A 22,470-nucleotide genomic window follows, 5' to 3' on the forward strand; every position below is an offset into this window, starting at 1 on the left:
GTACAGGCCAGTGTTCCTGAAGATACATGCGTCATGTACCTTCCCGGACCAGCCTGCGTTGATGTCAGTGAAATGCCCATGGTGATCCACAAGAGCCTGCAATACCATAGAGAAGTACCTCTTTCTATTGATGCACTCTGTTGCTAGATGGTTCAGGGCCAAAATTGGAATATGCGTTCCATCTATTGCCCCTCCACAATTAGGGAATTCCACTGCTGCAACGCCATCCACTGGTTCACACACGTTGCCAAGAGTCTCAGTACTTTGTAGCAGGATGTGATTAATGGTCCTGTTCACTCATGTTAACGTGACACCCATGATCGACTTCCAAACTGATTCGCGACCGACTGGTAGCAGACTGGAGTCGCCAGCTTCCACTCTGTGATCGCCATGCACTTCTCCACCGAGAGGGCGGCTCTCATTTTGGTGTCCTTGTACTGTAGTGCTGGGGTGAGCTCCGCACATAGTTCCAGGAAGGTGGCTTTCCACATCTGAAAGTTCTGTAGCCACTGCTCATCATCCCACCACTCAGTGTTTGTTTCCTGAGCTCAAAAGCTCAGGAGTCCACTGTGTGCAGCTGCTCCGTGAATGCCAAAAGTTAATCTGGTGTTTCTTTCCATGGCACATAGCAGGTCACGCAACTCTGATTCCTGTTCAGATTAGGAGCTTGTGATATAATGCATAACCATCCACGATGTGTTCATAACAGTGACCACAACAGGAGCAGTGCAGGATCCATCCTTTCACACAGAGATGGCAGGCGCGTAGTAAACGGAGGCCAATGAAAAATGTCACAAAATGCAGTTGGAAGACCATGGAATGCTGGGACGGAAATAATGCATCATGGGATGTTGAACCTGCCCCCATGATGTGCTGCAATCCACTCCGCCTTCCCACAAGTCCTAGCTGCAGAAATGGGATAGCTACCCACAATGCTAGAGCACCAACTGTGGACGTGCTCTGATGACAGAGGGAGTGTAGTGTGAACATGCAATAACAATCTTGTTATAGTGCTTTTTGATCGCCAACAAACTTTTGTTGGCAAAACTCTATAGTGTAGACAAGACCTTATTTTGAGCACTTACTGAATTTTATACCCATCTTTGTTCCATACTGTAGCATCTAAGGGTTTGTCTTTACTGCAGTTAGTACACTCAACTTGCTCCACTCAAGCCTACTGAGAGTGATCACACTGGAAAACAATACCTTCACAGAGGCTATGTCTATATAGTAATGTACACCGAGTGGGACTTAAGTCAGCTGACCTGTGGCAAGGAATCCTGGGCTTGACCATCTACATTGCATTTTTAATCCAACATCTCAGTGACAGGGAGCCACCTCCTCCCTGTCAACTTTGCTCCCTGTTCTGGGCAAGCTCTACACAGCAGTGAGGAGGAGTCAGAGCCGCTGCTGCGGGAGGAGCTGAAAGGAGTAGCATGCTTGGCCAGACAGTAATGGCGCTCCCTGGCTGCATGCTCCTCTGCTGCCAGGAACTCTGGGATACGCAGGAGCACTTCTAGGACCCAAGTCAAGCTGAAGCCATATGCACACAGGAAACCAATAGGGCTCAGACCCTAGGTCCCAACTTACTATGGGCTCAGACCCTCCAGCCCTGAAGGGTCTTGGGCTGTGTACCCTCTAAGCTGCGCAGCCTCCCAGGAGTGATTCAAGGGCCGTGCACTTGATTAGCAGAGCGCATCTGGCAGCGTGTGTTCAGATGCCCCTCCCCACTGCTGTTTTGCAGCCATGTTGCTCATGCAGCTGCTCCTGGGACCCTCCTGCTGGCTGTGCAAAGTGGGGGGGAGGAGGATGCTGATGTCAGGGTGTCCCCTTCCCCCCCCTCACCGCTGTACCCCATCACCACAGAGCAGGGGAGAGGGGACAGGGCTCAGAACTCAGAGCAGTAGAGAGTGCTGCGGTCTGAGGTCTGAACGAGCCTTCTGGGTGTGAGTGCCTTAAAGAGACAGCACACGGTATCTGAGACTTCCCCAGCAGCCAGTGTGCGTGTGCGTGCGCGCGCTCTCTCTCTCTCTCTCTCCCTCCCTTGCCCGTGTCACCCAATCTCTGCAGAGTCGGGGAGCGGGGACAGGGCTCAGGAGCAGAAGAGCTTTCAGTGAGTGCTTTAAAGAGACCGTGCACAGTGTCTCTCAGAAAATTCCCCAGCAGCCAGCACACACTGTGTGTGTGTGTGTGTGTGTGTGTGTGTGTGTGTGCAATTTTACTCTCTCAAATTGTGTTTATTTTAGTTTTTTGACTGGTCTATGCATTTCATAATTTTTATTTCTCTTACACTTACATTTAATTCTTTGAGTAGTGAGATCTAAAATGCCTAACCTATCATGGCTGGAGTAATTATACCTATGGTAACTTTTTAAAAATATATATTTAAGTTTTTTGTTTCTACTAGTGGCGCACATCACCATAGTGCACATAACAAAATTTATTCTGCACATGGATGGAAAAAAATAGAGGGAACATTGCCTGGGACCCTGGGAATGAGCCCTAGGTTAGCACATTTGCCATGTGGATACAAGGTGGAGGTTAGATTGAGCCTGGGCTTAAATTGCTGTGTAGACATACCCAGAGTGATTGGATTAGTAGTTGATGACTTGTTGTAATTCAAGATACTGCATTCCCATTCTAACTAGCATGAGCTTCAAGCACCATTTAAATTGAGCTAAAGATTTTTGTGTGGACTGTAGTCCGGTTAGGTGCAAAACTCAAGTTACAGCTCAAGCTAACAATGCACTGAGAAGGCCTAAGAACCTGTGACTAGTTTAAGGTTGACTCATCCCTCTATGCAATTTGCAAATATCCCCACATGGGCCAAATTGAGGAGATAATTGGTTAGGGACTGGATGACTAAACAACTAACAAGGTGATTCAGCTCATCAGTTGGGACATTTAAAAAAAACAGGAAGAGGGGGCAAAGGCTGGAAGAAAGGGCAAAGAAGATCAGGATCTCAAAAGTGAGACAATCACCCCTCGGTCAAGGAGTACATTGAAGATTGGGTAAAGCCTTATGGTGATGGGACATGAAACTGCATGAGACATAAATAAAATATGCTATTGTGAACTTAAGAGTGTGTGAGTACTGCTTGCAAAGAGGGTGAGGTCGCATGCCCTGTGACACTGCCCTACTCTGATCTATGAAGCTCCACCTGACCGTTGAACCACATGTAACTCTTGTGGAGTCTACAGATCTGATTTGGAGCTCTTGGAGCAAACACAACAGTTGCATCAGCAGAATGCTTTCCATGTGACAAGGCAACAGAAATATTGATGAGCAAATGGATAATTCCCAGGTTCCCTTCCCATCTCTGCCAGCTGCTTGGGAATGATAAGAGTTAGAGGGGTAGTATTGTGTCAAAGGCAGTGCCAGAGAGTTATAAAAATACCATAGGATGGCACTGGGTTGTAGACTTCTCTACCTGATACTCCTTTAATAAGAAGTGGTTTTGAGTTGCACTAATATGATCTCATGATGTGTCTCTGACTATTTTTGGGTTCTTTGCACCTCCTTTGGATGAGACATAGACTCTCCAGGGTTGAGCACCACTAAAGTAGACTTTGTGATGCACTTTGAGATCTACTGATGACAAGCAGTATGTAATAGCTAGGTACTACTAGGCTACAGTATATGTTATAAAATCAGCTACTTCACTGGTAGATAAATATGTGATAGTTTTTGCTAATTGTGGTACTCTTTGAATTTTCTACAGTTCCTGAAAATGGTATAGAATCATAGAAGTTAACTTGTATATTTCTTTCAGTCTATATTTAATATAGGCTGCATTTCAAGAAATAATGCTTGAAAAGATATGTATTGGCACATTTTCCATATCAATAATGCATTTAAAAATATAATGTAGCATCTGCAAAGGAGGCTGAATGTAACATGAGTTTCATGAACACCAAAGTAATATCAAGAAAAATAATAATCTCTCATCACAGTAGAGCAATGTTGGCTGATGGAATAGATATAATAAAGATGCTATTCTTCTTTACAGGAAATCTGTAACTTAATCAACTGTGTGAACATTATCACTGTCTATATCATTGGTAACTTGTATTATAAACAAAAGGGAGACAGAACTGATATAGCAGATACTCTGATAGCTCTGGGAATAGGAAGAAATAAGAAACATATCTTAACTACTTTTACTAGCTACCAAAGGAATTGATTTGAGATATTACAGGTAATTAACAATTAGGTTTTGCTAAAACTTTTAAGTTCTTATTTACCCCACCCACCCCTACATGAATCTGTTGTTATTGTGTATCCAAACCAGTGGTTCTCAACCTGTGGTCCATGTGACATCCTCAGGGCCATATAGGTAGCATTGGATGCAGCCAACAATGATAAATAGGTTGAGAACCACTGATCCAAACACACCAAGATGTGTCTTAATCATTAAATTAGATGGGTTTACTCTTTTTTTAAAAAGGATGCCTAGAGTGTACTTTGAGCTCTTGTTTAGGAGGAATGTGGAGTGATAAGAAAGTCTTGAATGTATCTTTTGATTTTAAAATGGAATATTGGATATGGATTGGGGGAAAATCTCTCCTTGGCACGTGTTTCTTATTGTACATGTAGATTAATAGGCATCATGCCTGCCTATAAAAGAGGAAGCAAAAAGCAGCACTTATGCTCTGAGGAGTACTTTATTGCACCTCATACTGTTTTTTATGGTGGCTCTGCTTCATACCAAACTGTCTATTATTTGGGTTGAGAGATAAACTGGACATCTGGTAATTAGCAGGAATTTTGCAACATCTTGGGTGTCTGTCTATTTAAAATAGTGCAAGGAACTGAATAATAATAAATAATTATCTGCTTTTCTTTGGGATATGCTATGAGACATAACCTGACATATTGTGTCTGTGCTACTGCACATTGAGTCAAAGCACGTCCCTGGAAGCTACTGTAGATAGATTCATGTAGCATTTGCTGTGCATGAAAATGGTATATTCTCACTACTAACTTAGGCCAGGTCTACACTACCCCCCTAATTCGAACTAAGGTACGCAACTTCAGCTACGTGAATAACGTAGCTGAAGTTCGAAGTACCTTAGTTCGAACTTACCTTGGTCCACACTCGGCAGGCAGGCTCCCCCGTCGACTCCGCGGTACTCCTCTCGCCGAGCTGGAGTACCGCAGGCGACGGCGAGCACTTCCGGGTTCGACTTATCGCGTCCAGACTAGACGCGATAAGTCGAACCCAGAAGTTCGATTGCCAGCCGCCGAACTAGCGGGTAAGTGTAGCCAAGGCCTAGCCTTAGGCCTAGTCTTCACTTACCGGCTGGTCCGGCGGCACGCCATCGATGTTCTGGGATCGATTTATCGCGTCTGGTTAAGACGCGATAAATCGATCCCGGATCGATCCCGGAAGTGCTCACAGTCGGCGCCGGTACTCCAGCTCGCCGAGAGGAGTACGCGGCGTCGACGGGGGGAGACTTCCGGCCGCGTCTGGACCGCGGTAAGTTCGGACTAAGGTACTTCGAATTCAGCTACGTTATTAACGTAGCTGAATTTCCGTACCTTAGTCCGAAGTCCGGACTAAGTGGGGACCAGGCCTTACATTGCAGTACAGACTCAGAAATCACTCAAAATAAGCCTGTAATTTTAAGTCAGCAGCTAGCATGTTAGAATAGTTTTTAAATAAAATTCAGCGCTTTTTCTGTAGTGTCTGCTCAGGGAAGTGCTCTGATATTACAGTGATGAGTGTGTGGCAATGCCGTGGTAGCTAAAACTCTTTCCTTTACCTTTCTCTAGCAGTAATTGATGATTTTGAACAGAAATGGGGGCGGTTAGACTGGATCTTGGCTTTAAAGTCCACTAGCATTGACAACTTTGCTTAGCTAGCTCAGCAGCTGAGTGCAATGATCCTAGCCAGTGCTCATCTGGTCCTGAACATTTTGAAGACACTCATTGACTTTTAATATCACCAACTGAGAGATCTGTCGCTTGCCTCACCGTTGACCATGCAGCAGAGAGAGGTGGTGATTACCATTTCCACCCCTTTATCACTGAATACATGAACGGGGGAGAGGATCTACTAGCCTGGCTCCCTTCTGCATTGGAATAGGGAAAAGGTGTGGCTGTAAACACGTGTTAAACAGATTTTACTGGCTGTGAAGGCTCTAGTGCTCTATGAGGCTAGGTTGGGGAGTGGGGGACACCGGGGATTTGGGAGAAAGAGAATATGGTAGGGAGCAGGTATGACAGGGCAACAAGAAAGAAAGGGGGAGGAAAAAAAGATAAAATATTGATGGAGAAACACAGACCAGAGGTGGGGGTAAGTAAGTGCTCAGAGAACGCAAATTGGAAGAGGTGTGTAATGTCAGGTGCATGCTGGTGGAATAACATGAGAAAAAATAGTTGCAGTCAGCAAGATCCTCTCCTTTAACGTGGCAAGTGTTTATAGCAAGAATGTAAAATAAGTCAAGATAATCGGTAAGACATTCTCTGACCCCTGGGTGTGAACCTGAACTTCCCCAAGGAATTTTTTCCTTTCTGCCTTCCAAGTGGCCACTCCACTAGCCCTTCCCCTGAGTAGCTGTGCAAGTGAAACAGGCAGCTGAATTGTGATTAACACAATGGCCAGATAGTGCCCTTATACCCTGCTACAAGTAGTTTAGAAAAAATAAACTTTAAATGATAGAACTACCAACTTCTTTGTGGGAGGTGGGAAAGGCAGGGGTGGAAAGAGATTTGAGTGGAGGGAAAAGACCAGAGAAAAATGACAGTAAAAGAGAATATAACATAGATAGTGCTGTCAATTTGTACAGCATTGAACAATGGGAAAACTGTGCCAAAACTGTAACCGATCCTTGCCCTTGGGAGTTCACAATATGAAGGAATTACATAAACCAAAACAATACAGTGTAAAGCAGAGAACAAATGTACAATGTCATGTACTTATTAGATGTGGAATGCTTTTCAAACGAGGGGAATTTTTGAACTCTCTCTTGTGAGAGAGGGAGGAAGCTTGGGACACTGTTCTAAACTTACAGAACAGCCTGAAAGGAGGCACAATTCCTGGAGCAGGTGCTGATAACAAAAGGCATGGTTAGAGGTGTAAGCAGTGATTGTGTAATATATATACCTACATGTCACATTTATATTTACCACACAATGGAATTGTACATCTACTCTCCTGTGTGTTAATGGGAAATAAGTGTATTTGGGGGACCGTGTGGTTTGAATGGATATGGATCTTGGTTAGTTTGAATCTACTAGATCTTTGCCAGAAAAGATCTTCCCAAGGCATTCTGCACAAATACATTGCCTGGCATTGGAAAAGCCCAGTTGTGGCCAGAAAGTTTATAACTAGAGCTGGTTGAAATTTTCCAACTGAAAAATTTTTCTGCCAAAAAATTGACATTTGGATTCACCCAAACATTTCATGATTTTATGTTGAATTTGATGAATTGTTTCTGTTGAAAACAAGGAAGAAAAAAATCTAAACATTTTGTTTCCATATTTTCAAAACAAAATATTTTCATTTTTTTTTTCTATTCAAAATGACATTTCATATAAAGGTCCTCATTTTATTTAATTTTTAAAACAAACAAAATTCAGAGCAATTTTTTTTTTAACTTTTCAGTTTGTCAAACAAGTCTGTCTTTTTGGAACTGCCAGAAAACTGGAAAAAATCAGTCATTTGTACAGCTCTATGCACAATCTCCATGTTAATGCCTATAAGCGAGATTTTAAAATGAGGCCTGTACCATTTTGGATACCGGTAGAAGTTTGTTGCTGGGGCTCAACAAGTTCAGCTACTACAGTGCCATTAAAATGATAATGAACTAATTGTGTGACTTTGAAAGCTATAGTTGCTAGGTAGTAGCTATTCCATAGATAATGTTCAGGTCCTTAGAAACATATTACTTTCTGAAGTAATTTGCCACAATTGAAATGATTACTGTCTTGGGCGTCGGGGAGACGGAAATTATTATTTAATGCTCTAATGCAAGTAATTATTTTAGGGTGGAGTTCATATGAAACTACCAAACGAATTGTACAACCCAGGAAATGAAAAGCCAGTGTTGAATCATGTCCCACCCAGTTCCTGTAAAACAAGCTTGCTTTCTCTGTTTTCAAAAAGCAAATGGCTTTTAAATGATGGGTAGAGTAGTATGTGATTATGTAGCTTCGATTACTGGGATACAAAAATATGCCTGTGATATTTTTTTTTTAACGTGGAATTGTATATTTATAGTTGCGCTATACTGTGCATTTGCGTTTGTGTAGTAGATGAGGTTGTTAGCACCATTTTTTATTAAGGTTGCCCAACATTTCCCATTATAAGACTCTTTTTACAGTTGCTTATAAGTTTGTGAAACTTTAACCATTTGGGTTGAAATTTTCCATGCTCTGGGTGTTTGCCGCATGCTGAATTTACATAAGTAGGGCCATACAAGGTCAGATCAGTGGTCCATGTAGCCCGTTATCCTCTCTTGATAGTGACCAGGGCAGATGCTTCAGAGGGAATGAACAGAGCAGGACAATTTATCGAGTGATGCATCTCCTGTTGTCCAATCCCAACTTCTTGCAAGTCGGAGGTTTAGGGACATCGATAGCTTGGGGTTGTGTCCCTGATCATCTTGGCTAATAGCCATTGATGGACCTATACTCCATGAACTTACCTCATTCTTTTTTGAAACCAGTTGTACTTTTGGCCTTCACAACATTCCCTAGTAATGAGTTCTACAGGTTGACTGTGCTTAGTGTGAAGAAATACTTCCTGATAGTTGTTTTTTAAATCTGCTGCCTATTAATTTCAATGGGTGACCCCTGGCTCTTGTGTTCTATGGAAGAGTACATCACATTTCCTTATTCGCTTTCTTCACACCATTCATGATTTTTAGAACATAAAAACATTGGCCACTGTCAGAAGACAGGATACTGGGCTAGATGGACAATTGATCTGACCCAGTATGGCTGTTCTTATGATCTTATTGAAGATAGACACGTCCAAAACAGACTGTGAAGTGTTACAAAGGAATCTGACAAAACTGGGTAATGGGGCAATAAAATGATGTTGAAAATGCAAAATAATGCACATTGGAAAACATAATCTCAACTATACATACAAAATGATGGGTTCTAAATTAGCTGTTACCACTCAAGAAAGAGATCTTGGAGTCATCTTGGGTAGTTCTTTGAAAGCATCTACTCAACGTCCATCTGCAGTCAAAAAAGCTCAGTGTTTGGAACGATTAGGAAATGGATAGATAATAAGGCAGAAAATACCACAACGTCACTGTATAAATCCATGCTATGCCCACACCTTGAATACTGCGTGCAGTTCTGGAGACGTATCTTAAACAAGATATATTAGAATTGGAAAAAGTATGGAGAAGGGCAACAAAAGTGATTTTTAGGGGTATGGAACAGCTTACTATAAGGTAATTTTGTATTATTGGCAAACTTTGCCACCTCACTCTTACTCCCTTTTCCAGGTCATTTATGACTATGTGGAACAGCGCTGATCCCAGTATAGGTTCTTGGGGGGACCCTACTATTTACCTCTTTCCACTGTGAAAACTGACTGTTTAGTCCCACCCTTTGTTTCCTATCTTTAGGGATCTATGAGAGGACTTTTCCTTTTATCTCATGACTCCCTAATTTGCTTAAGAGCATTTGATGAGGATCTTGTCAAAGGCTTTCTGAATTTTTCATATGTTTCAGTCATTTCTCAGAATGAGGTTAGACAGCATGGAGGAGGAATGCAGAAGGGAGAAGAACTGTACCAGGGAGGAAGAAAAGGAATAGTTGGGAGACTTCCTGGGACAGGAGGAGGAAAGGGGGAGAGAGAAACTGACTGGGAGTTGTGAGGTGGAGGTGGGACTGGGATTGGGAGGCTGGGGTTGTGAGAAAAAGGAGGCTGAGACTTGTTTGGCAAGGAGACTGGGACTGGGAGCTGGTGAAAGAAAATGGGGGAATCTGGGAGCCATTTGGGGAGGAATGACCACACTGAGATCATTGCTTAGAGTGCTTAGAGGAGGCGGAGACAGGAGGTGGTTGAGGGAGGAGACTGGGACTGGAAAGCGGTGGGGAGTGAATGAGTGCGGGGGCTGGGGGAGAGAGAGATGAGAAGGAGCCAGGATGTGCATGGCGGAAACTGAGGGTGGCTGTTGGGCAAAGAGATTGCTACAAAGAGCCAGGGAGTGGGGTGATTGGGGCAAAAATACAGGGAGGGGAGAAACGGGGTGGGGGGGAGGGGGAGAGAAGAGATGGACCAGATGAAGAGAAGGGAAGGAGGAACTGGGAATGTCTGGTCAAAGAGACTGGCCCTGGTAGTGAGGCAATGCTCAATTAGAGATGTTTAAGACCTGATTTTTTTTTTCAGGCACTTAGCAGTATATAGCACTTGATAACAGCTCCTCTTGACTTCAGTTGCAGCTGTGAGAGTTTAGCAAATCAGTGTGTGTGTGTTCTGTACATCAGATCCCAGGTTCTCAAGCTGGGCACTCAGAAAATGAGAAACACACAAGTAATGACTACCTGTGAAATGTTTTGATTTTTAAGTGTCTTGCCTAGCATCACACCGGAACTCTGTGTGCCAGAGGTAGGAATAGAATCCAGTTGTCCAGGTCAGCATTCAACTGCTATTAGCATGAGACCATCCTTCTCTTCCCACCTTGCCTTGTTAACTACACACCTTCCAACTTGTACAATAAATGAGGCAGAGGTCTTGTAGACAACAGCCACCTTTACTACACAATCCTGATTCATCCCCCAAGCACGTCCATCTTGTACAATGAATGAGGTAGAGATCCTGTTGAAAAAAAACAGCATGTGAGCATGTAATTAGATAATGTATTATAATGCGTATGCACAAGGGTCTGAATTAAGGTTACACAGGCAACCTTATTTCTGGCACTTCCTAACTTTGGAGGGCTTGACCGTGTAACTTTAATGTTCTTTTAATGTGGTGGGAGGGGGTTGGGTGATAGTTTGTATACAATGTTGGGGAGAAAATATCAGGGTAACAAAAGCTTGGAAATATTTCACAGTTATGTAATTTTTTTTAAATGTCAAAGCTACGGCAATATTTCCTTTTAATTTGTGTGGTAAATATTGTTGTTTTCCCAGATACGTGCACAGCTAATGTAGAGTGTGATTATCTAATATAGACAAACCAGCTTGCTCAAAATCAGTACAAGATATCATTTAAAAACAATCTCTAAACAGAGAGATTAACTCATGTACTGTGACTAAGGGCAGGTCTTCACTACAGGGGGGGGTCGATTTAAGATACGCAAATTCAGCTACGCGAATAGCGTAGCTGAATTCGACCTATTGGAGCCGACTTACCCCGCTGTGAGGACGGCAGCAAAATTGACCCCCGCAGCTCCCCGTCGACGGCGCTTACTCCCACCTCCGCTGGTGGAGTAAGAGCGTCGATTCGGGGATCGATTGTCACGTCCCGACGAGACGCGATAATTCGATCCCCGAGAGATCGATTTCTACCCGCCGATTCAGGCGGGTAGTGTAGACCTAGCCTAAGAATACAGTACAAATTGATTATGTATTACAGTTGCCAGCTCATTGTCTTGTGGAGTGAATAGTTCTAGGAGATGTAATTTTGGTTCCTTTAACATTAGTACTTTAAAGGTGAACTCCAATCATCCCCTTTGTTCTTCATCCCCCACCAGCATTTTAGCTTTTTTACACTAGAAATAGCATGCTGGGTTGGTCTTTATTTCTCTGTTATCTGAAGAACTGGAGAGCTAGTGGGATGTGACATCATAAGAGATTGAAAATTGAGCTGCAGCTTTCTCATCCCTCAGTTGATGGGGAAGGAGAATATTTACTGTTGAAATGTGTTGGAGGTGTTAAAAACTTAATAGGTTTCAACACCTAAAAGCTTTTATTGTTGAATGGGAATATTTATTTAGTTACAAAATCTTTATCTGAGGGACTGAGGGCAACCTTCAGGAATGTTCCCAAATCTACCCACGTCCTGCTAAGTATATAGAGAGGGGAAAAAAACTAAAAATGTATGTTTGTAATTTTTAATGATTTATGCCCCAATCTTGCAAACATTTACATTATGTGCGGAGTTTAATGAGACTGTTCATGTGCATAGAGTTAAGCAGATGCATAAATATTTTTCAGCCGTATTCTCAGCAGTGTTCACTAATTTTGTGCACTTCAGTTTTGTGACACCTTGTACCTAATTCTTTTCAGAGGTGTTGAAAGCCTGAATCGGGGACACAGTGTTCCTCTGAAATTGGGGCACACACATGCATATCTATTTTTTAGTTTAACTTTCTCTGTACTTTTACCTACCAGGACCTGAGTTCCGAGTACTGTGTCCCCCTTACAAGAATTGATAACATTCCTAACACCTACACAAATATGTGCATATACCATGCGCTCATTGCCCTACTTCAAGTCTTCCAATGATGTTACTAAATCCTGCAGGAGAAACAGAACCTGAATCTAAAGTACTGGGATACCATGAAAGTATGTCATCTTTTTAAAAAAAAAAAAAAAAAAAAGCTTCAAATGTGAACTGAACTGCTTAAAATATAAACAAATTATAGTACAAACAAGTTCGGATTTTTTTTTTTGAGCACTAAATATCAAACCACTATAATCTAAAATTCATGTTCTAAATGCAGTTAATGTATTCCTTTTTAAAATTGAAAGTTTCAATTTCAAATGTTTCCTGAGAACTACGTTAAATAAGGGTTTGTATGTATAAATGACCCACGTTTATTCATAAGTTTCTAAATATTTTGCACTGTAATTCTTTCTTGCACTGACCTTGCATAAGAAAGTTATAAAAACTGCATCTATCATGTATTTCTTCATGAAAAAGTTTTAAAATGAGCAATAAAACATCTTACATGTCGTGTCTCCTGGTTTTTCCTCCAGGATATTTTTATTTTAAAGGGTGCATAAAGAAACATTTTGAAAGTAAATTATAAACAAAAGTTGAGAGCAGCTCCAGGCAAAGGAAAACAGCTGCTATGGGCTGTGCCTACACATCTACTTACCCCTAGCCTCCAAACCCAACCATACATATACACAAGTGTAAAAGAGCAAATTCCAGTGATGAATTTAAGTAAGTCAATGTCTTGAACAATTAATTCTTTTTTTAATAACCCCATTACTTTCTCTCACCCAGAAATCCAGTCTGTTGTCCTCTAGTTGTACATACACATGTAATTTCTATTAAGACTAATGAAACTTCTCTCATTCCTTGATGATGCAAGTATATAAGACCTAAGGAATATCTGTGTCCTTCTGTGCAGGTCTGTAGCATGCCCCCTTTTTCTGTTTTGAATTTGTTATTGTGTTTAGTATTAGGGTAAAAGATGTTTGTTTTTTTGTTTTTAACTAGCAACCCTACCATGTACCGAATGGAATGTCTACAGGGAAGTTCTCTGATGGCATGGTGTATGGTGTGGTGCACAGGACTGACAATAACCATAAGAAAGAAATGGTGGTTTATGGGTGGTCAGCTCATCAGCTGAAAGAAGAGATGAATTACATTAAAGATGTGAGTTATATATTTTTTTTAATTTAAAAGATGTTCTCAAATATCTTTCTATAATGTTGTTGTTTATTGAGTCTCTACATCCTGAGCAAAAAAACCTCTGTTCCGTAGCAGGGGACTGTAACAGACTCTCATTCTCCGTGGGTTGGGAATGAGGGGGAAATCTAATGCACACACTGACCAGATCATTACATTCCTGCTTCTGTTCAGCAAATAAGCTGCCAAACAAGTCATAGGGTCCCTGTTCCAAAGCCCTTATAATCTGAAATCAAATACATAGAAAATTGTTTAAGCAGCACTTGAAAGACTGATCAAACCCATCCTCTCCAGTTCTGGGTGGGCTACTAAAAATGGTAAAGTAGTCAATTCATTTAAGGACACTTTGGGGCAGTTTAAAGGTAAGGGGTTGCCTAATAACAGTGGCTTCTTGCACAAATTTTACTGTACAGATAGTATTGGCTAATAAGAGAAACTAACATTTCCATAGGTAACTATAAGTAACAGCTCTCCTGAAAGAGAAATGTAAATTCAACAGCCTTGGTAAGACTGACTTCAGTGCCGCAATCACGCAGGAGCTAAACATTTCATCTGTTGATTTTTGACTCTCTAGGCTTAGTTAGTAATTCCGCTAATTAGCACAAAGCAAATAATCCATCCTTCTCTCTTTACTCCATCCCACCCATGAAGCCAGTTTATGGAAGCTGGCCAGTGCAGATGATGCTCTACTGATTTCAAGTTCAAGAGATCATGTTACGGAGTCCCCGGACGATACTTTGGAACTGCTCCCCACAAAGCCAGTCAGGATTCTGGGGAGCCTCCTCTCCCTCGGAGCAGACTGTCTTCAGGGCAAGAAGCTCTCACGGCTTCACCTTCCTGGGTCTGACCTTGGAGCATTCAGTATATGCCCCTCTGTGCGCTTCCCACAGCGAGTCCATCCAGGTGGGGTCCTGGGGAAGCCAGAGGGTCCTGCACCCCCACTTCTCAGTCAGACGTAACTCTTAACCAGCCCATAAAACAGAGGTTTATTAGATGATAGGAACATGGTCTAAAACAGAGCTTGTAGGTACAGAGAACAGGATCCCTCAGCCGGGTCCATCTTGGGGCCCAACCCCGTCTGCACTAGCTTCCTGTCCCCAGCCAGCTCCCAACTGAAACCCCCTCCAGCCCCTCCTTTCTGGCCTTTGTCTTTTTCCTGGGCCAGAAGGTCACCTGATCTCTTTGTTCACCTTTAGCTATTCCCTTGCAGGGGGGAAGGGCCCCAGCCAATTGTTGCCAGGATACAGAGTGTTGGTCATTTATGCACACTGGAGACTTAAGCAATGCATAGGGGAAACTGAGGCACCCACACAGTATTCAGAGGAAACATTAAGAACAGTCCCACTTCATCACAGATCAACTTTCATATAAAAGAGAGTATCGCTGTGAGTCAGGCTAACAATTTAAGGGGATGTAATAATGTTGATTCCTAATACCTGCTTGTTTTTGCTTACAGGCACTTGCAGGCTATATCTTCATATGGTATTAGGCCATTTTCTAATAGTCAGGAATCACTGACTCTCCCTTACCAAGTGGCTTCTTGTAGTTGAGGAAACTTGCCCTCTTTCTAAATATTCTGGGCTCAATTCACCATTGACCTGTCCCTTGCGTGGTCATTTACACCAGTAAAAAGTGAGTGAAAAGCAAGTGTCAAATGCTCTCCTTCTGACTGGTGTAAGTGACTACACAGGATGCAGGGCAGTGGCAAGTGAGCAGAGCTGATCCATTATCAGCCTACTGCCTTGATATTTAAATGCTACAATGATGGGAGCCAAAATGGTGGTGGTATTGTTATTGCAGTAGCACCTAGGGCAGTGGTCACCAACTGGTCAATCGCGATCGACTAGTCAATCCTTGAGAATCTCCCAGTCATTTGCAATCTCTGGCGGCTCAGCGTTGCAGCAACTAAGGCAGACTTCCTACCCTGGCCCCACGCCGCCCCCGGATGCAGCCAGTGCTGCCCGGGGGGCAGGGGTCTCCCTCTGCGTGCTGCTCCTGCCTGCAAGCACCGCCCCTGCAGCTCCCATTGACTGGGAGAGCTGTGGGGTCAGTGCTTGCAGAGAGGGGCAGCATGTGGAGCCATGTGTCCCCTTCCTGCCCAGGGGCTGCAGGGGTGCCTTCCGGAAGCGGTGTGGGGCCAGGGTAGGCAGGGAGCCTGCCTTAGCCTCACTGCACCCACTGCCGACGGAGCCACCAGAGGTAAGTGCTGCCCCTAGCCCAACCCAACCCCTAGCCCTGAGCCCCTGCCTGGAGCCAGCACCCCAAAACCCCTCCTGTACCCCAAACTCCCTCCTGCACCCCAACCCCCAGCCCTGAGCCCCCTCTCAGAGCCATCACCCTGTACCGCCTCCTGCACCCCAACACTCTGCCCCAGCTTGGAGACCCCCTCCTCAACCCAAGCTTCCTTCTAGAGTTTGCTCCCCTTACCCCCTCCTGCACCCCAACCCCCTGCCCCAGGCTCAGCCCAGAGCCCCCTCCCACACTGCGTATCCCTGGGCCCCAGCCGAAAGCCCACACCCCCTCCCGAATGCCAACCCCCACCCAGTGAAAGTGAGTGAGTGTGGGGGACAGCGAGGGATGGAGTGAGCGGGAAGGGGCGCAGCCTCAGGGAAGGAGCGGGTTAGATCCTGGGTTGCCCTTAGATTCAAAAAGTGATCTTGGGTGTAAAAAAGTTGGAGACCACTGACCTAGGGGCTCCAATCTTGGATCCAGACTCCATTGTGGCAGGTACTGTACCTACACATAACAAAGACAGATGCTGCCCCAAAGAACTTTGATTGGACAGTTATACAGCTTGTCTTTGGATTTGCTGGGTTTGCCCTAGTGCTGTCAGCGTCGTTGGCCTTTTTTCTCATATAGTATGCCAGCTCCCAGACATGTCCTGTTTAAAACTTCAGATCCCTCCCCATGGACCCCTCTCCCCCAGTCATTTTGTGCCTATTGAAGTATGATACTATGTAAATGCACACTTATTATTTGGATCAAAGCCTTAGATCCAGACAAGTATTAAAATGAAGAGTGTGTCCTCCAATCAAAAGGATGGCAGCAGTGTTGTCCGAACAGATTCGCAAAAACAGCCAAAAGGGACGGCCTGTCTATCTATCCAATATAAAAGGCTGACAAGAACAAATTTTTAGGCTTTGATTCTGGCAGTATTTTATGTAAGAGGTTGGGGGTAGGTGTGATCCTCTCTCTCTCTCTCTCTGTAAAGCTGCATTCAACTAAACTAATTCATTAGCTTGGCTCCCCCTCCTCCTGATGACTTTGCAGTACAACGAGGTGTTAAATCAAAGTCTGTTTTCACTACATATATGCATATAAGGTGATGTTTAACATTTAAACTTAAACTAGACTAAAAATATTGGGTCAAATCAGAGCTCTCTGGGTAGGTGCACTAGTGGGGAGAGACTGTACTGAGTTATTTTTTGAGCACAAGAAATGGTGTGTGGCAGGGGAAGGAGAGAGCACTCCCTGTGCTTTCAGCTGTGCACATTCCAAAGGAGGCAGGACTACAGGGTTTGGGGCATGGCCATGCAGCACAAACTCCTTTCTGAGAGTGCCCCCCTAAAACAGCGTTTCTCAAATGCGACCACCATGGCCAAATGTGACCACCAGGGACATTTCTTGCAGCCACAGCCTCCCTCACCCTCCCTATTGCTCCTGGATGCCCTGCCTTGGTGTTGGTTGCTGGGGTCACCAACTGGGGTTGGGCCCTGCCCCCCTCTGGAGAAACCTGGGGCACAACGCTGGAGGAGCAGGCACCCAGTGAGTTCCCCACCTTCCGGGGTGGTGGGGCTCAGGCTTTGGGGTTCACCTCTGGGGTGGCAGGCTCTGGTCACGGGGCTTCAGGCCCCAGGCCTGGGCTCTGGCTGTGCAGCAGCAGGCTCCGGCGGCAGGGCTTCAGGCTCTAGTCCCCTGTTGCCTCCCCTGGCCCCAGGCTTGGCAGGGCTGAGTAAGTCTGCTGTGAAAAGTGACAGTTGTATGTTTGTTAATATCACTTTTCACAACAGACTTACTAGCTAGCAATAAATAACAATGATTTGGACGTGTGTATGTGCATATTCATTTTTTTCCCTAAAGCTAATTAAGTATTTTAGGGAAAAAAGTGAGAGATCGGCCATAAGCGAGAGTTGGTGGCCACACTCTGAGGCCACCAAAAAATTTGTCCTGAGAACCCCTTTATTACATACGCACTGTAATCAGGCACAGACTCACTCCTGCAGCGCCTCCTGCTGGTCATCCATGGGAATTAGCTCACCCAGCATCCAGAGCGCCCTCTGCAGGTCAGGTGTCCCGCCTGTCGTTGGCCCCCATGTCCCTCCCCGACCCTGGTGCCCTTGGCATGGGTGCTGCCCCCCTGGCAGTACCCCACTCTCTCTCTGGGTCTCCCCACCCAGGGGAACCCCCACCCCTTATCCCAATGTTACCTCAGTTGTGGCTAGTGCCAGTCACCATCTAGCCCCCACGCCTTGGGGCAGACTGCAGTCTATCAGCCAATCATCACAGGCAACTCATTTGGGGTTTGGACTGGCTGCCTTTACCCATCCTCAGGTTGTCCCTCTGCAACCCCAATACCTATATGAGCCTAGGACCAGGCCCTACAGCCTGGGGAGTTGCTGGCCTACGGCTTCCCAGCCCTGCCTTACTCTAGGTCCCCAGGTGAGCTCCCTGCGGCCGGCCAGCCGGCCTGCCTGCCTGTCTCTCCTGTCAGAGGGAGACTGCTCAGTTCTGGCTACCCTGGCCTTCTTATAAGGCCGAGTGGCTCAGTTTGGGGCGTGGCCCCAGCTGCAGCCACTTCCCCAATCAGCCGGGGTTTTGTTCCTTTACTCAGCCCCAGTCCCCTGTAGGGGTTTTCCAACCCCTTCAGGGCTGGAGCGGGCCTTCACCCCACTACACGTACACATGAATGCGGCCGCCTTTCAGTGCCTCCACACCTGACTCCAGCTGTGCATAAGCCCAACTATGCTCACTGTTGTACTATACCTAATCAGTCTGATAGGTAATCATATGACTGAGTGAAAAGGGCAACCTCTAACTATGCGTCTGGAAGGTAGCATGTAAGTGAACATTTATATATTTAGATGTGGCCTTTGTAAACACTAGTTAATCCTGAGCTAGAAAGTTGCTTCTGTTCATGTTTGATTAATGTAGCTAACTCAGTTTTGTTTCCAGTGTTAAAAATACATAAAGGAAATAACAATTTATACCTGCAGTTATGTTTAATTTTTGTATTAAAATCAAATTGGTGAATAGTCTATTTTTTGGAATCTAGTGATGAAATTATGTTTCTAAATTAATGCCAATGAGTGTTTATACAGATAGATGCCTTAAAAGGTAAATTAACCCTCAGCTACTACACCGTGGTATCTAAGACACTTCTGCCAGGGAATTACAAATGTCACAGTGAGCAAGCATTGGCTTAGCAATGGTGATCACTGTAGGTGATCTTGGTCTTTGGCAGGGCACCAGGCAACCAAGCATGTGCTTGGGGTGGCACCTGATAAGGGGCGGCCAATCTTGAGGTGGCGGGGGGCAGCACGGCGCTCGGCCGGGGGGGGCGGGGGGGGGGGTGTCTGGCGGCGCAGCGCTCGGTGGAAGGTGTTTGGTGGCGTGGCGCTCTGCGGGGAGGGGTTCAGCAGCACGGCGCTCGGCAGGGGGGTGTTTGGTTGTGCTCCGTGTGTGTGGGGGGTTCGGCAGCTCGGTGGGGGGGGGCGGAGGCTGTTCGGCGGCACGGCACTCGGCGGGGTTTTGTCGGCGCGGCGCTTGGTGGGGGTCGGGGGTGTTCGGCAGCACGGCGGGGGGCGGCGGCTGTTCGGCAGCGCTTGGCGGGGGGGTTTCGGTGGCACGGCACTCAGTGGGGTGGGGGGGTTACGGCGGGGCGGCGCTTTTTTTTTTGTGCTGCTTGGGGCGGCAAAAAAGTTAGAGCCGGCCTGGTCTTTGGAGCACATTATTGTCTGGTTTCTAATCTAAATTATATTTGTAATAAAGGCTGAATAACAAAGGCTTATAATTTGTCTGACTACAGGTGAGAGCAACTTTGGAAAAAGTAAGAAAGAAAATGTATGGAGAGTATGGTGAAATGAAACGGAAAATACAGCAACTTACAAATGAATTGACAGTAAGTTCACATTTATTTATAATGATGTCATAAGAGGTGAACCAAACAAGGTTACCTATAAACATTTTTTAGGAAAGACAGTATGTAGCATGAAACAAATCATGTTTTAGAGCCATTTATGTTCATTATTTTTCATGCCTTCACAGTACTTTGTATTTTTCAAGCAAAATGAAAACAGGGCAGAGGCTTTTTCTGTCTGCAAAGGAGCATTAGAGAGTCAAGGTGGGTGAGGTAATATCTTTTATGGGATCAACTTCTGTTGGTGAGAGAGAGAAGCTTTTGAGCTTACACTGAGCTCTTCTTCAGGTCTGATCATGTAAAGGAGCATGATGGAACCACCCCATTACCTACTTTTTGTAAATAAAGACTACTGTTGATTACATTGCCTGTGTGATTATGTATGATTAATATTCCAATACTGACTTGAGGATGGTGTTTATCATAGAAAGCTATTGTCCTGTGGGATGACAAATTAACTGACTGTGGGTTATACAAGAATCTGATGTCTATTGCTTACTGGAGGTCACTTTTGCAACGCAACGGGTCATTCCAGTAAACTAAATTCCAGCCTTTGTAACTTACTACAGTATTTAAATATATTTGATTGCCATAAAAGTGCTGCAACCTCAGTTCTCTGCTGAAGCCTCTCCATGATAGCTCATGATGACCCTCTCAGTCATAAGCTCCACTGCAGCAATAATAGTGACAGGTGTCAGGAAAATTGTCCTCCCCCCCTCCTCCCCCCCCCCCCACACACACACTTTAAAAATTGTTCTTACCTGAATCATACAAACTGAGTTCTTTAGTTCAAAAAACTGGTTGGTTCAACAATTATGCTATAGATGCCAATTGCAACATTTCTTTCTATGGCCCTGATTCAGAAAAGCCTTGTTAATAAGGATAGCACTTAAGCATATGCTTAATGTTAGTGGGACTTAAATATGTGCTCTAATGCTATCCTGATGGAGCCTTTAGCTTCTGCAAGTCCTTATCCTAGAGTGTGCATAATGATCTCTGTAGGTTTGGAAGCAAACTTAAAAAATTGAAGGAAAAAAATCATCATTCCTTAGCACATTGTTGGACCACTTCCTGATACTTGGGAATGTCTGAAAATATGAATATTTGCTTCTCTTTCACTTAATCTTTTTTCCATCCGTGTTTGTGTCCTGTAGAAGGGAAGCTGAGCCCAAAAAGTAGCCAAAGATCAGAGAATTGTGTCCCAAATGCTGATAAGGACTAAACTAGATCCCCTTGAAGCCAATGGGAGTTTTTGCTTTGACCTCAAAGAGATCAGGATTTGGTCTGAAATATGGGAGAAATATAAATGTCTCTGGGATCTATTATTGGATGGATTTATTTATTTATTTGTTTATTTGGACTTCTACAATAATATAAAGGGCTGTCCAAGGCCCAAGGCAACCTCTTGACACACCACTTTCGTCTTTGTAAAGTGTGTCAGGTGTGCCATGGAATTCCATCTATCCTGTTCTGAGCTTCTCCCTTCTAGTTAATGATTATAGGATCATTTCTTAGGTAATGTTAGCTTGTCAATAGATCACAATGCCATAAATTGGGTAGTTAGGAAGAGCAGTAACATGTAGCTCGTTTCAGGTCATGCGATCCTGGCTCAGTCAAATGATTTGTGTGTGGCATTTCAAGGGAATGGCATAGTGATAGTTAAGTGCGTAGTCCAGTGTCTCTTCAATAGTTCCTTCTGGGTGTTTAACCACCATTTTACATTCCCCAGACTGAACTTCTTATCCCTAAACCTCCTTTTCTCCTTATCTTATGTGTGGATTTGACACCCCACCGTCTTCCCAGACACTCAGGCTCTCATACTTGGCAACATTTTAGAATCCTTTTATTTCTGCTCCCATCACCTTTGGGCCCTGGCTATAAATTCTCTCTGTCATCTTCAAAAATTGCCCCTCGCTTTTATCCCTATTGTTTTAACTCTTGCCTATGCACAGGTGAAATCCTGGCCTTGGTCACTGAACCTTTCTTCTGGATCCTCCCCATCTCCCCTCTCATCTGCAATCTGTCCCAAACAGTCTTTCTTTGGTCACTTTTTACATTTTGCGCACACACCTCTCTGAAGTGAGCCTTGAGCACTGGCTTCTCCTGTATGCTCTGGCCCAGTTGGTGCATGGCTTGGCTAGTAAATGCTAATTGTTAAATACTTATGAAAGTTGGTTCACAATGCTTGTGTATTTTATCTAGAGGTAGACCTTTTTTGCTTGTGTGCGTGATAAGGTTAGACCTTGGTTCATAATCATTGATACTGTTTGGTCTGTTGTATCTTCCTTTATGTTCTTAGATACCTTATGGTTGGTTGGTTGATCAGCTTTTCTTCTGTAAAGTTCAAACATAGTAAATATTTGTGTTGGCTCCTCCCCACTGCTCACTCTCACATTTAAACTCCAGGCTTCTTATCTTCAAAGCTTTTTACTTGCTTCCCTGTGTTCCTGGTCTCGTCTCCTCCTATACCATGTTGTGCTCCCTGCACTCCACCCAAGCCTCTTTCTAAGCTGCTCCATTTCTTTCCTTCACCTACTCCTGACTGTATGTCCTCTTGCACTCCACCCCGTGTGCCTAAAGCAGCTTTCCCAGTAAACAGCTGTCAAACATCCTCCTACTCCTACCTGTTCAGTTGTGCACTGAAGACACAGACAGCTAATAAACAGCTGTCCTGTATCTCTTTGTGTGTGTTTGGTTTGTGTACTGTTTAGGGCAGAGACTTTGTCAATTTGGGGGTCAGTATATTTTAGCTACTCTAAAGTATTGTGAAAATTTACC

The 22,470-nt window shown here is 44.4% G+C and overlaps 1 protein-coding gene across 1 annotated transcript in view; it reads left to right on the forward strand.

Annotated features, from left to right (window-relative positions):
• The window catches only part of MYZAP (myocardial zonula adherens protein), a 93,719-nt gene that overhangs the window by 20,607 nt on the left and 50,642 nt on the right, over positions 1-22,470 (forward strand). The window contains exons 3-4 of the mRNA XM_008164057.4: positions 13,365-13,523; positions 19,582-19,674. Coding sequence (XP_008162279.2) covers positions 13,365-13,523; positions 19,582-19,674 — 252 coding nt within the window. The remainder of the gene's footprint in view (positions 1-13,364; positions 13,524-19,581; positions 19,675-22,470) is intronic.

The sequence above is a fragment of the Chrysemys picta genome, chromosome 10 (genome assembly GCF_011386835.1).
Source record: "Chrysemys picta bellii isolate R12L10 chromosome 10, ASM1138683v2, whole genome shotgun sequence".
Taxonomy (NCBI): domain Eukaryota; kingdom Metazoa; phylum Chordata; order Testudines; family Emydidae; genus Chrysemys; species Chrysemys picta.